This window comes from Leptonychotes weddellii, chromosome 3 (genome assembly GCF_054177405.1).
Source record: "Leptonychotes weddellii isolate Sample4059 chromosome 3, ASM5417740v2, whole genome shotgun sequence".
Classification (NCBI taxonomy): Eukaryota; Metazoa; Chordata; class Mammalia; order Carnivora; family Phocidae; genus Leptonychotes; species Leptonychotes weddellii.
In genome coordinates this window covers 105,916,048-105,939,741 of record NC_138371.1, presented here as the reverse complement: position 1 = coordinate 105,939,741, position 23,694 = coordinate 105,916,048, and the positions used below count along the sequence as shown (strand labels likewise).

General features: G+C 43.3%; 1 protein-coding gene across 1 annotated transcript in view; it reads right to left on the bottom strand.

Moving 5' to 3' along the window:
- Positions 1-18,675: 18,675 nt before the first annotated feature.
- Positions 18,676-23,694, bottom strand: part of TNFRSF19 (TNF receptor superfamily member 19) — a 75,527-nt gene continuing 70,508 nt past the window's right edge. Inside the window, exons 7-9 of the mRNA XM_081815277.1 lie at positions 22,703-22,858; positions 21,708-22,104; positions 18,676-19,012 (exon numbers count right to left, since the gene is read on the bottom strand). Of these exons, the coding sequence (XP_081671403.1) occupies positions 18,974-19,012; positions 21,708-22,104; positions 22,703-22,858 (592 nt within the window). The 3' untranslated portion in view covers positions 18,676-18,973. The remainder of the gene's footprint in view (positions 19,013-21,707; positions 22,105-22,702; positions 22,859-23,694) is intronic.

Genomic DNA, 23,694 nt, shown 5'->3' with positions numbered 1-23,694 from the left:
GTTACGTTTTGGAGGATCATAATTTATATGGGGATTTTTGACTGTTCAGGGCTTGGGGGGTTGCCCTGAGCTCCTGCATTGTTTAAGGGTCAATTGCAGCAAATTTGTGCATCTTCTCCTTTACAGTTTGTGTTTTTATGTCTTATTAAAGACATCTTTCCCCACCCAAGGCCAAAATGGATTTTAGCCTAAACGTTTAGAGTTTTGCTTTGAACATTCAGATCTTTGACTTACAATTGGGTTTATTTTTGTGCAGGCATGAGCTAGATCTTCAACTTTATTTAAAATTTACCTACAGATAACCAACCCTCCTGACCCCCTGCGCCCTGCAGCGTCACCTGTCACGTGTCACATGCCCATGTACTATTGCCTGGTTTCTGCTGCTCATCGCACTGGCATAATTACCTTCTCTTTAGAGTATTTTCACTGTATTCAACTTCAGAAATGTCTTGGCTATTCTTGACCCTTTGCTGTTCCAGAAAAAGTTTAGAATCAGCACAATCAAGTTCAATTAAAAAACTATCAGTGTTTTGATTGGCACTTCACTGAATTTATAGTGAGAAATGTGTTAAAAGCTCCCACTGCAAAGGTCAATTAAACAATTTCATTGTGTAATTCAGTCCATATTTTATAACGTGTCCATATATTATTTGTCCAATTATATATTTCAGCCTATGCCAATAGGTTCATACATAGCTATGTTTCCTGTTGTTTTTTCTGATTATACAATGGTCCTCTTTTATAACTCTAATAAATTTATTTTTTGCCTTAAAGTTCATTTGATCTTATATTGATATCACTATCTCTAGAACAGTATTTCCCTGGATAATTTTTTCTGTCTGCTTATCTGCTTCTTCCTCATTCTTCTGTTATATGTATGTTTCTTTTCTTTCTTTCTTTTTTTATTTTTTTGTGGGGCTCGAAATCACGACCCTGAGATTAAGACCTGAGCTGAGATCAAGAGTCGGATGCTTAACTAACCAAGCCACTCAGGTGCCCCTATGTATGTTTCTTTTAAATGAAAAAAACCCATAGCTGGATTTTGTTTTTTATTCAGTTTGCTAGTCTTTGCATTTTATTGTTGAGTTTAAACAATTTATACTAATTGTGGTCACTGAGACATTAATAGTGTAATTCTGTGCTTCCTATTTACCATCTTTTTTCTCTCCTTCCTGCTTTCTCTTGGGTTTTTCAAAAGAAAATGATTTTGCAGTCTTTTTATTCCTATTTCCCCCCCTCTAGTGGTTTAAAAGTTATGTAATCTGTTCCTTTTTTTTTTTAAACGAGTTACACTTAAATTTTAAAACTTACATACTTGCCTTAGAGTCTAGTGTGAATATTTTTAACCTCCTTCTGAATAACATGGAGATCTTAGCAGCTGCAACTCTGGATTCCTTCTCCCACCCTTCATGTTATTACCATTACGGATTTCAGTTTCACTTCTCTTTCTTTATTCAAAAGCTTTATTGAAATATAATTGACAAGAATAATAGTGACATATTTAAAGTGTAACATTTGAATATTTTAACACATTTACACACTCCCCAAACTCAAGAGAATAAACATCCATTTTGTTTTCAACCCCTCTCCCAGCCGTAGCTATCATTGTGATCTTATAATTCATTTGCCCAGATATTTATTTTTATTATTTTTTATTTGCCCACCATTGTTACTTTTACTTTACTCTTTCCATCCAGGTTCATTTCTTTCTTTCTTTTTTTTTTCTCCTAAAGTAAGCTCTATACCCAACGTGGGGCTCAAACTCACAACCCTGAGATTAAGAGGTGCATGCTTTACCAACTGAGCCAGCCAGGCGCCCTTACTTTCTTCTTGAATAAAAATCTTTGGTTTCTCAGCGAGGCTCCAGTAGTGGCAAATTCTCTGCTTTTGTCTTAAGATTTCTTTATTTGACCCTTGGTTTAAATGAGATTTCAATCTGGATACTATCCTAGGTTGAGGGTTTTCAGCATTTCGAAAATACTGTTCCAAAGCCACATGGCCTCTATTGTTGTAGAGCCCCGGACTCAGCCTGCTGCCATGCCTTTGTGGACAGCTGTTTTTCCTCTCCATGGCTTTAAAGATGTTCCCTGTCTTTTATGGTATGTAGGCTCATGGGTATTTGTTATTGCTGATAAATGGTAAGATGTGTGGGGCCCTGAGCAAATACTTTTTGTGTGTCCTTGTGCATATAAATCACTTGTGTCAACAAAATCAGCATGCTAGCATTATTTTGGCAGCTCAGTTACATATGATCCCAAGAAAGATGTCCTGCTTTGACAAATGGGAGGGATCCCACTCACGAGGCTGCCACCCTGGGTCTAGGATCCAAGACGTCCCATAGGGGCAAGACCTGAGGTCTGTGGGAGCATCTGGTTGACCCCCTAAACCAGCTAGAGAGTCAGAGAGTGCCTTGTAGGGTAGAGATTGGACCATGGTTCACATGGGCCTTGTTCCAGGCTCTGGGCAACGTAACTAAACACTGCCATCTCTGTTCAGTCCTTGCCTTTGGAGGGGAATGTAGAATACTGCAAGGAAGGCACTCCAAAGCACATGGCTCCCTGAGGTGCAGGACCCACGGCAGGGCCCCTGCTCACCTGGGTCAAAGGGTGGTACCACAGACATATGCACTTGGTACTGGAGAACGATCTCTGAATATTTTCTCTCCCTCATCTTCTATGTTCTTTCTTTCTGGAACTCCTATTAGATATATATGAGACTTTCTCATTTTGTTTTTCGTGCATTCTATCACATATCTCTTCCATTTCCTCAGATCCTCTTTCCAGTCTACTCATTTTCTTTTCAGTTGTTTTTCTTCTGCTTTTTAAGCATCTATTGAGTTTTAAATTTCATTATTACATTTTTCATTTTTAGAAGTTATATTTATTTTCCAAATCTGCTTATTTTTCTTTTGCACAATTCTATTTTCTTCTTTTGTATCTTTAATCATGTAACAGAACTTATAGCGAGCGAGTTCTGCGCCATGTAGTTTTGCCCTCTGTCATGTCTGCTGGTTCTTGCTCATGGTGGCTGGTTTCCTCTTGTGAGATACTTTGGTGGCAGACAGGGCAGGCAGGCTTTGTGTTTGTCTCGTCCCTTGTCCCCTCAGCTCTTTCTTCAGAGGCTCCTCTGTCCCTGCAAACAGACTGGTGTAGATTTTGGCATGGGCAGAGCCTCAGCTTGGGGTGAGGCAGGTGCCACCCCCATTCCTGGCATTTCCTGGTAATTGGTTTTCCCCAAGCCAGTCTTCATTACCAGAGGGAGGATAGGGAACTGGCTTTACCGAACAGTGAATGGTAGAATCCCAGCTCCCACTGAGCATCTGGATCATGGCAAACACCCTGGGCCACACGCTGATACCTGTTTCTGCCGTCACCTCTGCCGCCTCTGCCTATGACTCTAGCTGCTTCCTCCCCACCTGCTGACCTGGCGCCTGCAGCGCACCCAAAGGCAGTGGCCTTCTGTTGCTGGGACCTGCCTCCTGGATGCCAGGTACTGGGAGGTTCCCCTGGGAAGCTCCGCCCACTTCCTCCCACAGGCTCTCCCCCTGCATCTTCACTTTCACACTCTGCATTTCTGCATTCAGCCCCAGAGAGGCCTTTCATCCCCACGTGGCCCAGAGGAGTTTCTTGAAGCTGCGTTGGGAAACCATCACAGACTAGGGGATGAAGCACCCCCTGCTTCCCTTCCACCAGGACTCCACCCCTACACACTCCTCCTGGAGAGAATGAGGCCAGGCTCCCAAACCGCCACCTCACCCTACTCTTCCTCCTATTTCCGTATTAATCCCCTCACCTCCATATGACTATGAGTGGCTCTGAAGCTTCTCCCCAAACCTCACAGCCCCAGATGCACAGGCAGATTCGACTCTTACCATTTTGCTCGCAGGCTCTTTGCACACCTTATTGTACTGACAATAGAGGTAGAAATAATAATAATAACATCTTTCGCTTCCTGAGCAGCTGCTCTGTGATAGAGCGTTACATATTTTATCTCTGATTCTTACTGTATTCTTTCTGGAGAGTTATCAAGCTTCACCATCTCGCACAGGAGTGATTTAAAAAAAGCCCCAAGATGAAATTCTAACATGGGCTACAACATGGATGAACCTCAAGGACATTACGCTCAGTGAAATAAACTAGTCATGGAAGGACTAATACTGTATGATTCCGTTTATATGAGGTATCTAGATTAGTCACATTCATAGAGACAGAAAGAATGGTGGTTGCCCAGGTCTGGAAAAAAGGGGGAGCGGGCTTTGTTGTTTAATGGGTAGAGCTGCAGTTTGGAAAGAGAAAAAAATCTGTGGATGGATGGATGGATGGTGGTGACGGTCACACAACAATGTGAATGTGCCTAATGGCACTGAGTGGTACAGGTAAAATAGTTTAAATGGTAAATTTTAGGTTCTGTATATTTTGCCACAATTAAAAAAAAAAAAAGACTCAGAGTTCAATGACTTGCTCAGGTCCCTGCATCAGGCGAGGGGCTGAGCCTGCCCTTGACTCCCTCTCTGCCTGACCCCACATCAGGCTCCTTCCTGGTAGCCACCTGTCCACTGTCCCTTGCCTGTCATATTACCACTCACCTTTCACTCACCTCTCTACCTCAGAGCACAGCGCAAACCCTGGCACACGAGTCAAACAAATGAAGCAATGACTGCACAGAAGATGACTATGAACTGTTTTTATCTTTAGGGTTGGGCCTGGGGAAGCTTAGCCGGAAGTAGGCCGAAGACCAAGGGGAATTGCAATCGGGAAGCCGTTAGCTAGAGGCCCCTCTGCTTTTTCCCGCCCCCTGGTGGCCAGTGCAGGCCCTGCCCTAGGCGGCCGGCCGCATTACAGCCCTTGCAAAGGTGAGGCCTCCCCCGTGGAAACCGTTCTTGCCCTGTCCTGGGATGAAGTTTAAGTGGTGAGAGAGCTGCATGGTGGCTCCCGCCAGCCGAGGTCGCAGGAGTTTTCGACGCAGTGTCCTGGGCATTAACCTGCTCCCCCCGAGGCTCCACACCACCTCCTGGTGGTCCCATAGGCCCTTCCTGCTGTTCTTGCTCCTTATTGGAGCGTGTCCCCAGAGCCATGCATGGGTGACAAGTGTCCTCCTCCAGAGAGAGCACAGTATGGCTGAGTGGGTGCTCCCTCTCCTACCAGCTGCGAGGTTGTAAGAGAAGAGGGTAGGCCGCTAGCCTCAGACTTCCTGTCTGTAAAACGAGAGGGTTGGATGAGTAGTCCCTGGACTTCCGTTTTATTAGAATCACCTGGGAAGCTTGTTGCACCTGCAGCTTCCGGGGTCCATCTCGAGAATCTCAGAGGGTTTGGGCTGCTCCCCTGGGACTCCTGATTTAGATAATAGACTACATTTTAAAAAACTGTTGTGGGAAAATACACATAAAATAAAATTGACCATTTTATCCATTCATAAATGTACAATTCAGTGGCATTAAATACATTCACAAGGTTGTGTGATTGCCACCACCGTCTATACCCAAAACTTTTCCATCTTCCCCAACAGACACTCTGCAACCATTAAACACTAACTCCCCATTTCTCTCCCCGCAGTCCCTGTAACCTCTACTCTACTTCTGCCTCTGTGGATTTGCCTATTCTAGGTATACCTCATATAAATGGAATCATACAATATTTACCCTCTATTTCACTGAGCATCATGTCTTCAAGGTTCATCCATATTTAGCCTGTGTCAGAATTTCCTTCCTTTTTATGACTGAGTAATATTCCATCGAATGTATTTGACATATTTTGCTTATCCATTCATTTGTTGATGGATAAGATAGATATTTTTGAGGGAGAAAAAGGATTAGATGACCTCCCAGGGGCCCATGACAGTTCTAGCATTCTGTAATCTGCACACTTTTTCTGGGGAGTGTTTCTGCTCCAACAGCATCCAGAAATAATGGGGGGTGGGGGGGGGAAGGGTCACAGCCAGGCCCTGCTGTTTCCCTGGGATAACAGTGAAAGGGGGATGGGACCCTGGGGCTTGAACTGGAAACGTGCCACCATGGGCCCATTACGGGTGTGGAAATGAGCGTGGTGGGAGAGAGCAGGGACAGCTGAGTGATGTTACAGGTTGCCCCCTGTGTGCATGCGGCACATTAGAGTTTTTCCATAAGCCGAGATCTCAGATTCCAGAACCCAAGGGCTTAAGAGAGCTTATGAAATCAGATTCATTTCCTTTATAGAATAAGAAAAATGAGGTCCAGAGAAGGGATGTGCCCAGGGTCACTCAGCTGGTTGGTGGCAAAATTTGGACTAGAATCTAGTCTCTTGGTTTTTGTCTTAGTGTCTGTTTTCATCCTCCCTTCTTGGGCATTTGGACTATAGTCTTTGGGAACCTGGAAAAATATGTCTGTTAGTAATAATAGTAGATTTTTTAATATGAACTATGGGGTTTTGGTACATTAAGTTTGTATTTACTTCTCCCAGCTCTATTGTGAGGTAGGGGCAATTATTGTCTCTTTTTAGTAATGGAGGAGGAACCAGGTGCTCAGGGACTGAGTAACACTGACAGGGTCCCCCAGCTGTCAAGTGCGGGGGTAGGATTCACTTCAGTCTCTGACTTTCAGAGCCCAAGCATTGTGTAAATCCATCCCCTCTTCTGGGGAAAAAAACCCCATGAGTCTGATAGGTCACTACCTCATCCTCAAATATGAGAGACGACATGTTGTCTAGTTTGATGCCGAACAGTTTGAAGGTCGGAACAAATATGTCAAGAGTCAGGGGGAGGTCACGGGAAATCAATAACCCCATCAACCACACATTTAATCATTTGTTCGACAAACATTTAAGTATTTACTATATGCCATGTAATGCTCCACTCTTGGGATTTAATGATAAATAAGAAAGACAAAGTTCTCTTTTTGGGATGTAACCAGTATATTGGAAAGCAAATGATGAACAAATTAGTAAGTACTGTACATTAATAAATGATGAGCATCAGGAGGGAAGTAAATTAGGTGTGGGGGGGTGTAATGGGGATGTGTGCATTTTAGATAAGAGTGATGAGGGAAAGGTTCTTGTCAGAAGTGGGGATGCACCTGAGGTGAAGTCCTCGGATAAGTTGAATCAGCCATCAAAATTCAAGGGAAGAGCAAGTGCAGATGTCCAGGTGTAGAAAAGAAGGGGGCCAGCGGGAGAGCAGCATGAGATGACTGAAGGGTGGGCAGGGATTGAATTAGGATGAAGTCCAAGGTAAAGGGTTTGTAATTTAGTCTAAGAACCACAGGGCTTCCAGGCAACTGAGAGTCATTCATTTATGCAGTAAAGGTATTTATTTATATTCATATACAATAAATGCATATTTATAAAAATGTTAATGTTTCATTTAATCAATTAATATTTATACTTAATTTCACAATTAACAAATAATTAGGTTTTAATTATTAGTGTCTATTAATAACAGTTGATGTTGGTATTTATAATTTTACTAATAATGAGCTATTTAAATTGATACATAATAATTAAAAATAAATGTTTATGTACAATAATAATTCATGGGTAAATAAATACATAAATACCCATTATGTACCAAACATTATTCCAGGCTAGAAATATAAAACTGGAAAGACAAAATGCCTTGCTTATAGCTTAGAGAGAAGAAAGACATGCACACAAATGATCATGAAATGAAAACAATTGCTAAAATGAAGGCAGAACAATAGAATCCTTGGGGGAAAAATATTTTAAACTGTGCAACGAATTTAGGGACAACCTTATGCAGGTATTCATTGATGATTTGAGATTGAAGTTTGAATTCCCCAGGGAGACAAGTAGGTGTGGGGCACAGTGCGAAGGCCTGAGAGCAGAGTCAGTGTGTTGGGAGCCCAACCACCTCGGTAAGTCCAGAGCTCAGACTCGGGCATGGGGTGGGGTGAGAGATTGAGATGGAACCGGAGACTGAGGGACATGAAGCTGAGTTGGTGATCTGGGGCCAGGTCGTGAAGAGCCTTGACTGTCTGCTGAGGAGTCAGGACTTGACATCGTGAGGCTAGAGAGGCACAGGAGGGTTGGGGAAGGAAGGATGGAATCATATCAGTCATTAGAAAGGCCATGGGTCGTCGTAGTGTGGCATGCAAATTCCATCTACTAACTGAAAAGATAAAAATTTAGGATGGAATTCAGCCTGGAGTAGGAGGAAGATCAGTGGATTTGGAACCAAGAGACCGAGGATGAAGCTGAGATTCTCCAGGTCCCTGTATCTCCATTTTCCAAATGAAGAGGTGACTAGTCCTGTGTTTAGAGTAGCACCATATTCCCCAGCTGGGCGTCTCTCTCACTCCCTGTACTGCCTCCTGAGAACTCGGAGGATCCATGGATCGCTGTGCTAAACTGCTAGACCGGACAGTTGCTAAGGTTCTTTCTAACTCTCTGTTAGGGTTGTAAAGAGAAGCAAGGAGGCTTTGCTCTGTTTTACAATCCTACGCCTTCATTCTGTACAAATATGGTCATCAAGTGCGCAATCTTTTCTTATTTCCCTTCAATAGGAAAAGTCGGTTCTGAACTGCATTGCACGGCCAAAAGATCATGGCTTTGGGACAGAAATTCAGGGTTCAGATACCAGCTCTGTCACTTACTGGCTGAAAACTCTTTTTTAAACATGCTTTCTACCACTTTCTGCCATTTACTGACTTTAGGGCTGGTTATTTCGTCTCCTTGAATCTTCATCTCCTCATCTGTAAGATGAAGCTAATAACACCACTCATAGGACAGACGTGGGAATCCGATGAAATAATGGTATAAAAGTGCTCAGGAAGAGAGGATTTGTTTTCAAATGTTACATATTATCATCAGTGGATCCCCAAGCAAAGAATCTGGTTTTGAGTTTATTCATCACTTCTGACAGAAATGTTCAGTGTACAAGGTCTAGCTGTCATGTATTGGGATTTTTAAAAAAACAAGCCTTGAATATCCATTAACTTCAAAGATGTCCCTTGGTTGGGCAATTTGTTATTCTGATAATGTTACTGTTACTTAAGACTTCTTTGAAATGTATCTTTTGAAGCTGTCTCCAAAGTTGGTATATCCTTGGTGCTGGTAACTCTTTATTCATTGGATTGAATTTTGGTGAAAAACCCATAATTATACCCAGAGGGCTATAGATTGTGAATATAGGAGCAGGTCAAGCTAGATAAAATGTGTTTAAAAACGAGGAATACTTTGTGTGCCACGAGTATGTTTTCTAACAGAGAGTTTTCTTGTGTGGCAGATTCCACTGTACTTTTTAATGTATGATTTTTCTAAAATTGAGCCTCCTGCTCTACACTCACAAAATCAATCATTTGCTTAAAGAAGCACAGGAAATTGGCCACTGAATTTGTTTGCACCTTTAGACCAATGAGAGAAACGTCCTGGAGATGCCATTCCTGGGACCCCAAATCCCAAAGCTAGAGAGCGATGCAGAACCTGTGTCTACAATGAAAACAAAGAGTTCTCCTTGGAGCGATTCATCAGATTATGTAGGTGGGGTTGGCTTTTGGGGACGGGAGAAGTTTTGCTTGCAGGGACTTTGCTTTGGGTCTTGGGGAACAAGTTTCTACTGGATTCATGAAAATGACACTGGAGAAGTATAGAAGACAGAGGCTCTTGCTCTGACCCTGTCTCTGAGTCACTGAAGACCTCAGGCTCTTTCTGTGCATCACACTCTTTACAACAAAGTAATTGTTGTAAAGTCTACTTCCTGGACTGCTGAAGAGACAGACTAATTAAAAAGGACTCCGTAGTTCTCAGCTGGGTGAAATCATATTACGGGCTACTTTGCATGTCTCATAACGAATGACAATCATGAGTTTTAATGCAAAGGTTACCTTCAGATAGAATCATTTTGGCCATTCTTCTAGAATAGAACCATGGCTTTTTTTTTTCTCTTATTCTCCCTGAACTAGTAGCTAGTCATCATATCAAAGCCACCTAGAGCCAGGCCTTTCCCTTAATGTGGGATGTCCGCTGTGGCAAGAGGCCGAGTCCATAGGGTAAAGAAGAATGGAGAGTGGAGAATGGAGACCTCAATCCGAGCTACTGATGGGAGGAAAGAAAAGGAGAAGGAGCACAAAGGGAATGGTGCCTGAAGAGAAAGATGAGAAGTCACAGTAGTTCCTGTCTGACAGACCAAAGATTTCTAGATTATGTGACTTGGGCTTTTAAGAAAGCCTTGAGCCCCATGATGGGACACCTGGGTGGCTCAGTCAGTTAAGCGTCCGACTCTTGATTTTGGCTCAGGTCATGATCTTGGGGTTGTGGGATTGAGCCCCACGTCGGGCTCCACGCTCTGAGTGGAGTCTGCTTGAGATTCTCTCTCTCCCTGTCCTTCTGCCCTTCCCCCTCCCCTCGCTCTCTCTCTTGGAATAAATAAATAAATAAAAAGAAAAGAAAGAAAGCCTTGAGCCCCATGAGATTCTACTGGTCTGCCTGAGAGAGAACACTTCACTTACATTGACACTTCACCAGTTTGGTCACTGGTATCTATTTAGCTTGGGCGGGGGGTAGGGGGGTTGAGTGATCAGTTAGTCCTTGTATTAGTGTTTTCCAGAGAAACAGAACCAATATGGTGTGTGTGTGTGTAAAGAGATTTATTTTCAAATCTCAGGAGATTGTGGGGGCTGACAAGTCTGAAATCTGCAGGGCAGGCCAGCAGGCTGGAGACCCAGCAGAGAGCTGATGTTGCAGCTTGAATCTGAGGGCAGAAAGGAGGCAGAATTTCCTCTCCCTTCGAGAGCCTCAGTCTAGTCTCTTAGTGCCTTCAACTGATTGGACGAGGCCCACCACACTGTAGAGAATAATCTGATCTACTCAAAGTCTACTGATTTCAATCTCATTTAAAAAAATGCCTTCTAGGGGCGCCTGGGTGGCTCAGTCATTAAGCATCTGCCTTCGGCTCAGGTCATGATCCCAGGGTCCTGGGATCGAGCCCCACATCGGGCTCCCTGCTCAGCGGGAAGCCTGCTTCTCCCTCTCCCACTCCCCCTGCTTGTGTTCCCTCTCTCGCTGTATCTCTCTCTGTCAAATAAATAAATAAAACCTTTAAAAAAATCATAAATAAATAAATAAATAAATATTCTACAGAAAGATGCCAACTCTTCATCACATGATTGCAACGGCCCGCTGCCTGTTTGATCTGGGCCCCCAAAGAACACATGGGTGAACTCCCTCAAGGGTGAGAACAGGATTCGGGGAGGATCTGGGGTTCTCTGCATGGCTCCTCGCTCCATCTTGAGCTGGCCCGTTTGTTTACCTCTCAGTGGACTTATCTGAGGTTGAAATATCCGAAGAGATGTGGCCTGCAGCTTTGTGTCCCAGCAGGCATGCCCAGTGCTGGGGAGCAGATGGGTCACAGCCATGGACACCGTGGCGCCTTGTGGAAGTGACAGAAGGTGAAGAAGCAGGAAAAGTGACAGGCACAGGCCTCCAAGAGTTGCTGCCATGCAAAACCAGAGGCCAGCCTCCTTCTGGATCTCCTGGGAGTGGCTGCTCAGCCACGCAAGGAACAAAGGGCAAAGCAGCAACATTTCTAAGACAAGGGCAAGGAGCTGAGAAAAAAATGATCAGGCAAGATGTTAGCTCCTGGGTGAAGGTGCCTGGCTAAGACTGAGAAATGGGGGGACAAACACATTTCACCCTAGAAGTTCACTCAGATGTGATGACAGGGGTGCCTGGAGCTCAGGGTCAAGCCGGACCAGGAGTCTGAGCCACAGGCTCAGGACAGAAAGGCCATGGTTGGTGGGTGACTCTGTCCTCGGGCTCTGGGAGGGCGTGGCTGCACGAGCTGGGGCGGGTGGGGGAGGGGAGTAGGATTCATCATCGCTGACTTACGTCTTCTCAGGGACTTGGTCAGAGTGTTGATTTGATGTTAGCAGGGGGTTCAGCCAAGTCCTACACATAGATCTCATGTTCAGCGCTATCCCTCTCAAAATCAGAAGGACCAAGGTGACCTCGATGACAGGAGAAAGATCTCAGGTCAGTATTTCCTAACCAGGGACTGACGGTCCACCCCTCGCGCCCCAGCCCTGTGGCCATGTCCTCTCAATGACTGGGATTATTCTGAGTCTAGAAAGAGGTCTACCTTGCCTAGTTTGATGACTTCCAAGCTTCTGAAAGACCAGAGATTTTCGAGTTTTTATGTCATGTCACTCACTTGTGGGAAGGGAAGTAAATTCCCTACAGGGTCAAGTTCAAGAAGGCCCAGGGCAGAGAACACTAGACACCTGGCACTCAGGCCTCAGCAACTTCCCCTTGCTCCTCACCCTCCCACCACACGGCACTTCTCGGCACTTCCAGAGCAAGCAGGGTTTCTCCACGTGCTAGCTCCTTCCACCCGTCCCTGTGGGGGGGGTACAGTGTCCTTCCTGGCTTACCTGGAACCTCCCCCAGCTGCCGGGCCGCTCAGACCTTCCCCGGGATGTCACTGCTCCCCCTGCCTCAGAAGAATTTGCACTTAGGTCTTTACAACAAAGACCTATTCTATAAAAATTTAAAAGGTTTCTCTCCCTGATATTTCCTTGTTTGCTTTAGCCCAGGCATTGCATTTGCAACCAAGTACATACTTTATGCAACTACTGTATACACGTGTATACTGGATGAATGAATGAACGGATGGATGGATGGATGGATGGATGAATGGAGGAGGGAAGGAAGGAGGGAAGGAAGGAAGGGAGGAAGGACGGACATAGGAAACATGATCTTCTCAGAACGAGGCTTCCAAGAGGAACTAAATTTGTGTTTAGAACTTCAAGGGAAACAATTCGTATCTGATAACACCAAGCAGGTGATATGCGCCTGGCTGAGAGGAGCCGGCCTCCCTAACCTGCTATTAAAGGATTGCCAATGGACTGTTCTGTAGATCTTCTGTTGACTGTAAACAGTCAACCCAGGTAAGGAAAATCCCTCTGCAGAGTTCTGCTGGCTCAACTCAACACCAAACAAAACTGACAGAACATAGCTAGTTCTGTGTTCAGTAGGACTAGTTAATGCCATTAGAAATTAAGATAAAAAGACAAAATCCTGTCTTTAAGGACTAATAATTGAAACCTGCTTCACAAGACCACCCATGGTTGCAGAGAAAGTGGTTTTTAAAATTCATGTCTTCTGGAGAGGCTAATTTGAAAGCAGCCATAAATCACACTAATTCAAATACCCCTGCTGGTTTATGGGCAGACCGGACCCTGATCTGCTTGATCTCTACAGGAGAGACCCCGTGACCTTCCTCTGGCGGAAATGTGACATTACCACCATTACTGTGAGCTGTTGACTTGATTCTGTCTAATTACACGACTAGAATCACATACCTCCCATACCGAAATTTCTTAGATATTATAGAAGATTTTGGAAATTCTCAGCCTGTTGTTCAGTTTCAAGATGACTGATGATAAATTTAACCTGCGTGTACATAGCTTATCGGATGTCAAATAGCTTTTAAGAAAATCAGACAATACCTCCTCAAGGTAAAATGGGACAAATAGACAAATTGAGAATGACAAGAAGCCAACTGCAAAGAGACCTTCATGATAGTGGTAATAATGAAAAATAAGTTGTTTATGTGACTACAGAGTGCTGCAGCCCTCCTGTTAGAACCGTGCGAGCTTTGAGTTCCTTTTCTCAGAGAGAGGATGGTACCCACAAGCCCAACCAGACTGCACGCACACAGGAAAAGGGTACTTGAGCCAAGGAGCTGGGGTGTGGGTGGAGGTGTGGAAGGGGGAAAGAAGCTAATGTCCTCCCCTTCAGGGAATCCATAGTGTCATTTAACACCACAGACTAACAAGCTGAGAGAATATGGTGTCACTTTAAAATAACCCAATTTTTTTCTCAGGGAGTTTAAGTCCTCTCTCAAAATCTAGTAACAGCGTTAAAAGCTTTACTGAAGGGAAGGCAGGTCAGAAGCTGGGAAGGAAAGAAGAAACTCGTTCAGTGACCAGTGCTACTCTATGGGAGTTAGTCCTCTCCTCTGCAGAACACCCTACTGACCTCCGGAAAGAATGAATATCAAACCTCCCCTTCCTCTCATTCTGTCCCTCTTTATGTCATAAAATGAAGGAGGAAAAAGAAGAGATCATAATAAAATCTCGATGCCAAAGCTTCTCAAATAACTCACAGCATTCTTCAGTAGCTCGACATGCCTGAGAAATACAACCAGCTCACCAGGAAGGATTTCAAATCCCCCTCATAACATTTGAAGGGCCAGAAGGGTTAAACTGGAAGGATCAGGACTTAGCAAGGCCCCCATATGGAGAGCAAGGGAGGAGAGCAAATCCGTTTTCTCATCACCAATCATTTTTGTACTGGACATGTCAATACTAATACCAGGTAACAATTTTATTCACATATAAAAAAGGGCATTACAAAACTATTGTATAAGAAAATGAAAATTTACAAATTTATAAATTCCAGTATGCAAAATAGTAACGATGACATCTAAATCGATTCAAGCTGGCGACCTTCAAGCAATGATGGGCTTTTTTCATTTTCTTTTCAACATTTTTTTTTTACCCTTAGCACAGACAATAGAGCTTAACTAGGTAATAGCAACTTAACGTTTTATCTAAAGTAGAAAACTATATTTGAAAAACATATTCCATATACACAAAATGAGAAAACCATGCCTTTACATGGTCGTTCCCCAAATCCTTGTCTCATTCTTGTTGGTGGGTTTCTGCAACATTCGAAGTCACCCCGATTCTCACTCCCAGACCCGATGATGATTTCCTGGGACCTGTACCCTCACGGCCGAGTTCCTGCGAGCGCTGTAGGGTATTCCAACTGTGCAAAATGCAGACTGGGCTTTCCCTCTCAAGTGTTTACACAGACTATAGAATCTAACATTATTATATGTTTCTGCAGTGGGCGGTGGTAAAATGTCTTCATCTTGGTAAAACAGCCCCAGGAGTTTTCAAATGCAGTATCAAATGAAATCGACTTTCAACCTAAGCATTTCCTTAGTGATCCAAAGTGATGATTCAGGGTTTGGGGCTACAGTCTCATGCCCATCCATCTAGCTTTCTCCAGCAAGTATTTGTCTTTGAAGTCGAGGAGGGTTTCTACATGTGGAAAATATATTCAGGTCACCAGAAGGAACACAACCCTGGCCGACTTTGATCATCCCTCTGTCAAAACAAAACGATCAGCTTGCAAACAATGGCATGCATATGTGAATTACAGTGAAGCCACTTGAGGAAACTCTAGCGTGCATTTTCATAGACATCTTGTGGTCAAATCCTAAATATTTTACATGACTTTCCTAAAGGCAACTCTCATAAGAGCTGGCGAGTTATCAAAGTTTAAAAACCATTGGTTAATGTTAAGAGAGGAAAAGAAAAGAGGGCACTAGATGGACACAAAAGATTATGGGTCGCCCTGAGACTACTCCAATTTCTTATTTTGGTTCAAGGAACTGAGGTCCCGAGAAGAACGGAGCCCAGGCAAGCTAATCCACACATATTAGAGCCTAAGACTAAGGGGGAGAGAAACTGGCCCAGCCATGAGGAAGAGGGCTCATTAGATTTTCCTCATGTCTTAGAGAGAGAGAAAAGCATGGTCTAGTAAGTGAGAAGAAAGAAAAATGTCCTAAGAGTTTTTGCATGTTCAGTTTAATATTAGGTAAAAGACACGGATCGGGGGGAGAGGGGGCGACTGTGAAACCAAGTATTTTAGTGCACTCAAACACAGTCATGTTTGACTTCTTTAAGTGCAAATGTGACTCAGCTAATAGTAATCAGTTAAAAGACAAAGGCCAGAGCTGATCATGTAGGTTCAAGGAGGAAACAGATAAATCCTGCTCTAGTAATTCCTCTCCAGGGCATAAAAATTAAGAGCAAATGAACCGTCTCCCGGTTCATGACTGAACTGGGTTCATTTCTATCTTAGCCGTAGAGAAAATTCTAGTGTGTAAATATCAGGGATGGGGCGCCTGACACCACACTTAAGTCCAGCATCACTGGCTAAGGTAGGAGATTACTGTGCTAACGAAATGTGCACGGTCGGAGGACTACTTGGTCAGACTCCATGAGGACCCTGAGGAACTGTTCACCTATAGGCCGCTTACAAATTGGGCTTCTAGTATGTAGTGTAGTCTCCTAAGATGACATACGTGGTGTTACATTTCAGTAGTAGAGGAACAAGATAGGCAGTAATTTCTAAAGCCCTTGGTATCAGATACAATGCAAAAAAGCAAAAACAAAAACAAACTCACAGGTAGAGAGAACAGGTTGGTGGTTGTCAGAGGCAGGAGGTGGGGGCGGGGTGGAGGAAAAGAAACCATTGTCTTTATAAATTATCACTCTTCTATAAGAGAGGAATTCTGGATCTTCTAAGCTCAATCACAGGGACAGAACTAACAAATGCTTCTGTATCAACTGATTTTCACAGAAATATGTTAATCATTGTATACAAGTCTCTAGGATACGTGTGCTAAGTGGTTTTTCATGCAGGGCGGTGGGCACTCTTTCCACACCACTTCCCCAGCTCAGGCCCCTCTCCCCGCTAGCTCCAGCAGGGGTTCAGTGGCTAAGGCTACAAGTGTCGATTCTGGAAAAGACTTGCTCTCCTCTGATTCCTAGTTAGGCTAGTTAACTTCATCTAACAAACCCCTGATTTAGGCAGGCAGTATGAAGTCTATTCTAACCTCCGAAGCTAATCAGATGATGAAAAAGTGAGCTTCATCAAATACAAACACTCATTTTTGAACCACTCTACATAAAAACTAAGGTAACTAATATGACACTGACTTTTAGTAGGATAATCGGCTATACGAAATTATTTCTGGAAAGAAAGTGTAAATGAAAACTTATACTCTGGGTCTTCAGTCTGGTAAAACCACACTCGCCATGAAAATAAGCATGAATGCATTTCTGTTTCTTGTTATATGCTCATAATCTCGGAGGCTGCGAACTCGAGCCATCAGCCTTTGAAGTTACGCTTGTGGCATGGAAGCTTCTTGTTTAGGAAAGATGCAGAGTATCATGAGTGCCTGGAGTCTTTTCTTGTTTTTCCTTGAGGTTTCAGCTTACAGCTGGTCTGGCTCAGAAGCAACTGGTTGAAAGGCTTAAAATGCCATCAGTTTGGTTCAGATTTATTTTTTTTCCTCCAGAAGCCACACAGGGTCCAGACTGTGCTCAGTCCATAAGCCTAAGAGGAGGGGTGAGTGCCCGCTGGGTTCCATCCATATTCTTCTACTGCAGAAAGAAGCAAGTCCTTTAAGCTTCCTAAAACAGCAACAGAAAGGAAAGCTTGAAAAACAATACCTTACAAATGAAAGCTACTGAGCTATCATTGTTAAAAATTATTGTAAATAACTTTTACTAGTAGTACACATGACTTCAATAACATATGGACCAGCAGATCATTAATGGTGTTTGAATATCCAGGTACATATGTACTCTGAGAATAAAACAAAGATTTTATAACAACTCACAGTCACTCACCAAATAACACTGCAAAGATGATATTTCCATCCCAGTGTTATTTCCAAATAACACTGCAGAGATGATAATGTGACCCATAGGAAACAAAATGTATTAACAAACGATTCTTTTGCTCATTTTCGACCCCATTCAAACATTTAAAGCTTGTTTCTATGTTGCACTCTTTTGAAGCATTTGTAGGTAAAGATGTTATTAGGATCCTTTTAGTCTCTTCTTTGAAAGAACAAAGACGATTAATAAATAGTGACACTCTCATTCTTTGCATTTAAAACTTCTGCTAACCCACTGGAGAAAGTTTAGAGGTGGTTTAGAAATGATTTCTCTTTTAATGATCTTCCTGGAAGGCTCACATTCTTCCTAGGGCAAATATCCTCAGCAAAGTGGTGTAGATCTGTCCCTTATCATAGAAGGGCAGCAACCTGACTTCTGGAGGCATCGGCCAAAGGCACGTTACTGCAAGTGAATAGAACCTTCATTTTATGCAGTAAGCTTTCATTCACTTATTTACCACTAATTTGGCATTGGTGACATATCAGGTAAGTTTACAGGAAAAGATTTTTTTTTTTCCCTAGGTCAAAGGAGAGAATCTAGAAATAGAAGCTTCTGAAAGAACTCTCAATAATCTGAGATAGTTTCATCAAATATGTTGATTAATTGGTATGACCATAATAACCTCATTAATGCTACCGTGGGAGACAAATGATACTCATTTTGCCAACATGGAAAAAAAAATAGGTATTTTCAAGGACTGAGCAACTAGAATCCAGATCATCTCATACCTTTTCTACCATTCCTTCTATTATTTCATGTTGACATTTCCAATGACGGCTAAAAACATCACCAAAAAGAGCTTTTCCTGTAAGTAAACAGGCTGGCCTCATTCTCCCAAGTACCTTAGCAAATGATGTCCCAAATATCTTCGGTCTGTTCCTTTCTGGGGAGGTGTGTATAGGGAAAATTTGATTAGAACTGAGTCATTCAGACTAAAGAAGCTTCTTCCACCTATTTGCTTTATCCTGCACCAGAACTATCATCATCAGATTCTGGGTGGTCTTAAACCAGCCACAAGAAAACTGCTGTGTAAAAATACAGTTTTTGGAAACAAACGCATCATGCATTAGCAATCTGACCCTGTAAGTAACAAAATTGCCATTGTGCATTTTGCAATACAGATGTGTATCAAATCATCATATTGCACACCTTAGCTCACACAATGGCAAATGTCAATTATATCTCAATACAGCTGGATAAAAGGAGGGAATTGAGGTTAAAAAACCTGAAAATATGAGTGAATGCCTAGGTAGGAATTTCAAGTTCCACTGGAAATAAATAAATAGTAATCACTAAAACTGGGGGCGGGGGGCACTATATATAGGCTCTAGCTGCCCTTATGCATTTCTCAAACAGAAATTCTGTGCTTTCCTGAATTATGAATGAGCCCATGGACCAAGCTAACTAAACACAAACTCAAGGAACTGAAAGTCCTTTGGTTCCTAATACCAAGCTGCTGAAAGGAAATTCTTTATGAGAAGTAAGTATGTTCCCTACCTTGTAGAATCAGCATGTTAAGAGGAAGTCTGAATTGCCTTTTGGAATCTAATGGATTGAAAAAAAATAGAACTGTTGAGCTAAATACTTGGCCGGCTCTTGAAACAAAGAAGAGGGTCAATCTCCCAAAGATGTACAGTTGTGTCTCTCTTATTTGCCTTCAAAGATTAAGGTTCACTCACTAAATATCACACACTCAGTAAATGCAACCAAAGACAAAGGGCTTTTCAGAACCTGGATAAGATTATCTCTTAAAATGGGTTCAAAATATTATTTGTTGTCTTTAATTATAGGGGGAAAACTGAAACGATTCACTTTTTAAAAATTCCTTTCCTGAATTCAGAATGCCTCATTTATATTTACCAAAGTATCTAATAATTATAAGACAACACATCTTAGAAGGCTAATAAACCTTTCACTAATAAATTACATTGTGTATCTTGAAGGTAACATTTTCTCATTCATTTTACATATAATTATAACTTTCTTGTCATAATAATCTGAGTTGAAAATATCTTTATGTAGATCATGATTACCTTGACAATTGTCTTTGAAAAGAAGTTAATGCCATTATATACACCAATCTTCTACACTAAACGATTTTACATTCATATGGCTGTAATAATAATGCTTACTCCTACCCCCACCTCACCAACAACACAAACAGAAAAAGGTAGAGAATGAGTTGGTTTTGCTATGACTTGAAATCGAGATGTTTCACTCCTTAGTCGTAGAATTTACATCACAAAACTGGGGACGAGCTACACAATTAAGATGAGTGGTGATTTTATTTGCTGACAGTACTCTGAAAAACCGTAGATAGTCACTGGAAACACAATTCTAGCTACTCAGATTTGCCCCTAACAACATTTGTGAAGGTAAAGCAGGTTTATGATCAAAACCAATTGACTTGATATCAAAGAAACTTCAGCATCTTGTAATGAAATTGTGTCTCAGATTTAATTTTAAGAGTCTCCCAAGACTTGTATTTTAGACTATTTGGCAAGGCATCTGACTGGGGAGGTGGGGTTAGCTGCTGAAGGGGCAGGACCTCTCTGCCTCTCTCCCCTGCTCTCAGGGCCTGTCACCTCCTCCTCAGGGCAGCACACATGCTCAGCCCCCACGGCCTGTGGGCCACGGTCTGTTCCTGGGCCTACTCGCAACTCGGCTAACTCTTGCCTTTTCTTACTGTTATCATGGAAGTTAAACAAATTATGGGATGGCTCAGAAGAACAAGGTCAAGTAAAGACTCTTTCTCCACTACAGAGGTATGTATTTTACATTTTATTTTATTTTATTTTTTAAAAGATCTTATTTATTTACTTATTTGAGAGAGAGAGCTCTCGAGAGAGAACACGAGCCAGGGGGAGGGGCAGAGGCAGAGGGAGAAGCAGGCTCCCCGCTGCGCAGGGAGCCCAACTTGACTTGGGGCTGGATTCCAGGACCCTGGGATCATGACCTGAGCAGAAGGCAGACACTTAACCGAATGAGCCACCCAGGCCCCCCAGTATTTTACATTTTAAATGCCTAATTTGTTTGCTTTTCTTCCCTTAGCTCTTCTTCCTTTATTTGAGAAAAACAAAATTATTTTTCTCCAAAGCCAACAAATGCTTTCTGCATAGAACTCCCTATAAATTCTCTATGGAATTTGTAGTTCAGAGAAAAAGTATTGCAGATTTAGATCAACATATAACCTATGCGCTATTCTTGAAAGGAACACATCTCCATTCACACTCTGACTTCCGACTGTGTCTAACATCATGAGACCAGGGTACATGACCTCGTGGAAATGGAGGCCCGTCTCGAGAGCAGACGCAGAACATGCCAGAGCGCCTCCCCAAGACCTGGAGCCCCTGAGCTGGCTGCCCATGAGCAGTGAGAGCAAGGCAGGGTGTGCAGGCAGGACCTCGTGGCGCCTGGGAGCCTCACTCTTGCTGTGACTAGGCCCTTTTATACTAAAGGCTGGCATCATTTTTTTTTTCCCCAAAAGAATGTATTCCAACAGTATATATGCTTATATTAGGGAAATGCTTGTAGACATTAAGTCAAATTCAGGAACAGCCACATCCTCGCCAGAAGGGGAGAGCAGGGATGGTGCCCAGGTTTGCCTGACACTTCTCTGCCTCTAGCCTTGCAGCCTGCCTGAAAGCCCCAGCTCTCTGTAGTCACCATCTCCTTGCAAACCTGATTTTAAACCTTCTTTCTAGAAAGTTCTTCTGCAGTATTTGGACCTGGATCACAACCGACAATCAATTTCTAGCCAAACCGATCAGTCAAAGCAGAGCAATCTCGAAAAAACAGGAACAGAGAGGGAAAAGAGAAGCTTCGGGAGATCTAAATTGCCATTAACCTGATGGTGAATGAAGTGCATTTAAGTATTGGGCAGAAAACATCATAGGGTAAATGAAGGTGAGGAACTGTTTAGAAGATGCTCCCTTGACTATCTCTCTCAATCAGGAACGGAGCTAGGGGTGCTGTGCTAAGTACTTGGATTTGCAAGGAGTAAAAGAATGCAGCTGCTCATTATGACTTTACAGAGTACCCGTTAGTTAAAAAAAAAAAAAAAAGACTCTTGAAATTTAATTTAAAATATATTCTCCATACATATAAGAGCAAGAAGTAATGAAAGATGGAAAAGCCTTCTCATCCGGTCTCCCCACATTCTATGGTGAGCCGGGTTCCCATCCCCTGGGTCTGGCATGAGTCAATGCCGTGTCCTTCTCAAGGCCAGTCACTGCCTTACCTGGAGGGACGTCTGCGTGGTCAGGCTGACGATGTCGCCACTCTCGTGATGCAGCTGGCTTCTGGTCGTCAGCGTATCCTGAGTCAGCACTGGCTCTGTCAGCGAGTGGTTACGTCTAGAGGGATCAGTAGTTTCTGTAAAGTTCTCAGAATGAATCGGAACAGCTCCACCAACCAAATCCTGACTACTGTTTGAATCCAAGGAGGACGAGCTTTCGTTTTCTGGGTTGAGAGAATGAGTATCTCCTCCAGAGAGTTCGGGATAAGAGTCACAAAGAGAGATGTCGCCACACATGGGATTTTGCATCAGAGGCCAGGCGTCTGAAAACTCACCACAGATGGACCTCGAAAGGGACCCAAAGAACGTGGGCACCGTTTCCCCCGCTGGACCTGTGTGTCTGAACACACATTCAAAAGCTGTTCAAGTCATCTACGGGGAGGAAAAACACCACTACAAAGCAACACCCAGCTCTGCTTTTAAGTTTTCCAGATGAAAGAGCAATTGATTATATTAGGATTCTAGTGCTTCCTTTGTTAGAAACTTGCTTCCATACAGTAAGTTTAATTATTCCACTTACTTTCAAACTGAATTTGTGTACATATTTCTAACCAGTATAGTTATACTTAACCCAATGTCTAAAACAGGCAGTTTCCTGGGTCTTAACTGAGTTTCTTGATGGCTATTCTAAAATTCTAGGAGTAAATGACATGTTACAAATTACTTACACATGACAGAAGTGTCACAAATCATGAATATGAGACAAAAACAAAATTAATGGAGTGTAAAGTATAAAGAATGTCGCACTGGATATCAGTAACCCTCAGAGACTCATGTACCTCTTGCCAAGGATTTGTCCCCCTCCGATGTCCGGAATGTCATCAGTAATATTTTTTAAATATGATGTCTTATAGCTTGACACGAAAATTGGTAAACTAGTAGAATGCATATTTGCACAAGGGAATATGACATTATATGGATTAAAAATCCCGCGTTACCTCTCCTGAAGAGTGGCCTTGGAATGCACCCTACAGCCAAGAGTCACCCGGTCCACGCTGCAGGCCTCGTCACAGCACAGAGATGGAATCAAGTGAACAGGCCCTAGGGAAGCCAGCAGAGGTGTGAAGCACAAGGTTGTCTCCTGGGAACTTTCTCTTCAGTACTGGCTCAACACTGCTGGAGAAAATTCAGCTATTCCCCTTTGGGTGACTTTTTGGGGGAAAGGAAACATGAGGTTTAATTCTTTCTCTTTTTTGTTAACTTACAATAATGATGCAGTGCTTATCTGAAGTACCTAGAGTAGTCAAACCCGTAGAGACTGAAAGCAGAATGGTGGGTGCCAGGGGCTAACGTGGGTTGTGGGGGGGCGGCGGCGCTCTGTACTGGGGACAGAGTCTCCGTTTGGGAAGATGAAGGGCTCTGCAGACGGGGGGGTGGTGACGGCGGCACACCAGAGTGAACGGGCTCAGTGCCACTGAACGGCACACCGAAGCAGTGTTAAAATGACAAATTCTATGTTGTGTATATTTTACCACAATAAAAATCATAATGAAAGGTAACAGCACAGCCTGAGAGAGAGTGTGTCGGAGAGTGTGTGAAGTCAGACTCCCCTGTCCCGTGAGGGGGCGGTGGAAATGGGAGTGCCGTCCAGCCGCGTGGGCTAGCGGTACAGAACAGGAACAGAGACACGTTCGACCCTTTAACTCCACACACACACCCCCCCCACACACACCGCACACACCACACACACACACTGCACACACACACCCCCACACACCTCGCACACACACACACCACACACACCACACGTACACACACCCCCACACACACCACACACACGCACTTCACACACACACCCACACACACCTCACACACACACCTCACACACACACACTTCACACACACCCACACACACCTCACACACACACACACCACACACACACCGCACACACACGTACACCACCCCCCCACACACCACACACACCACACA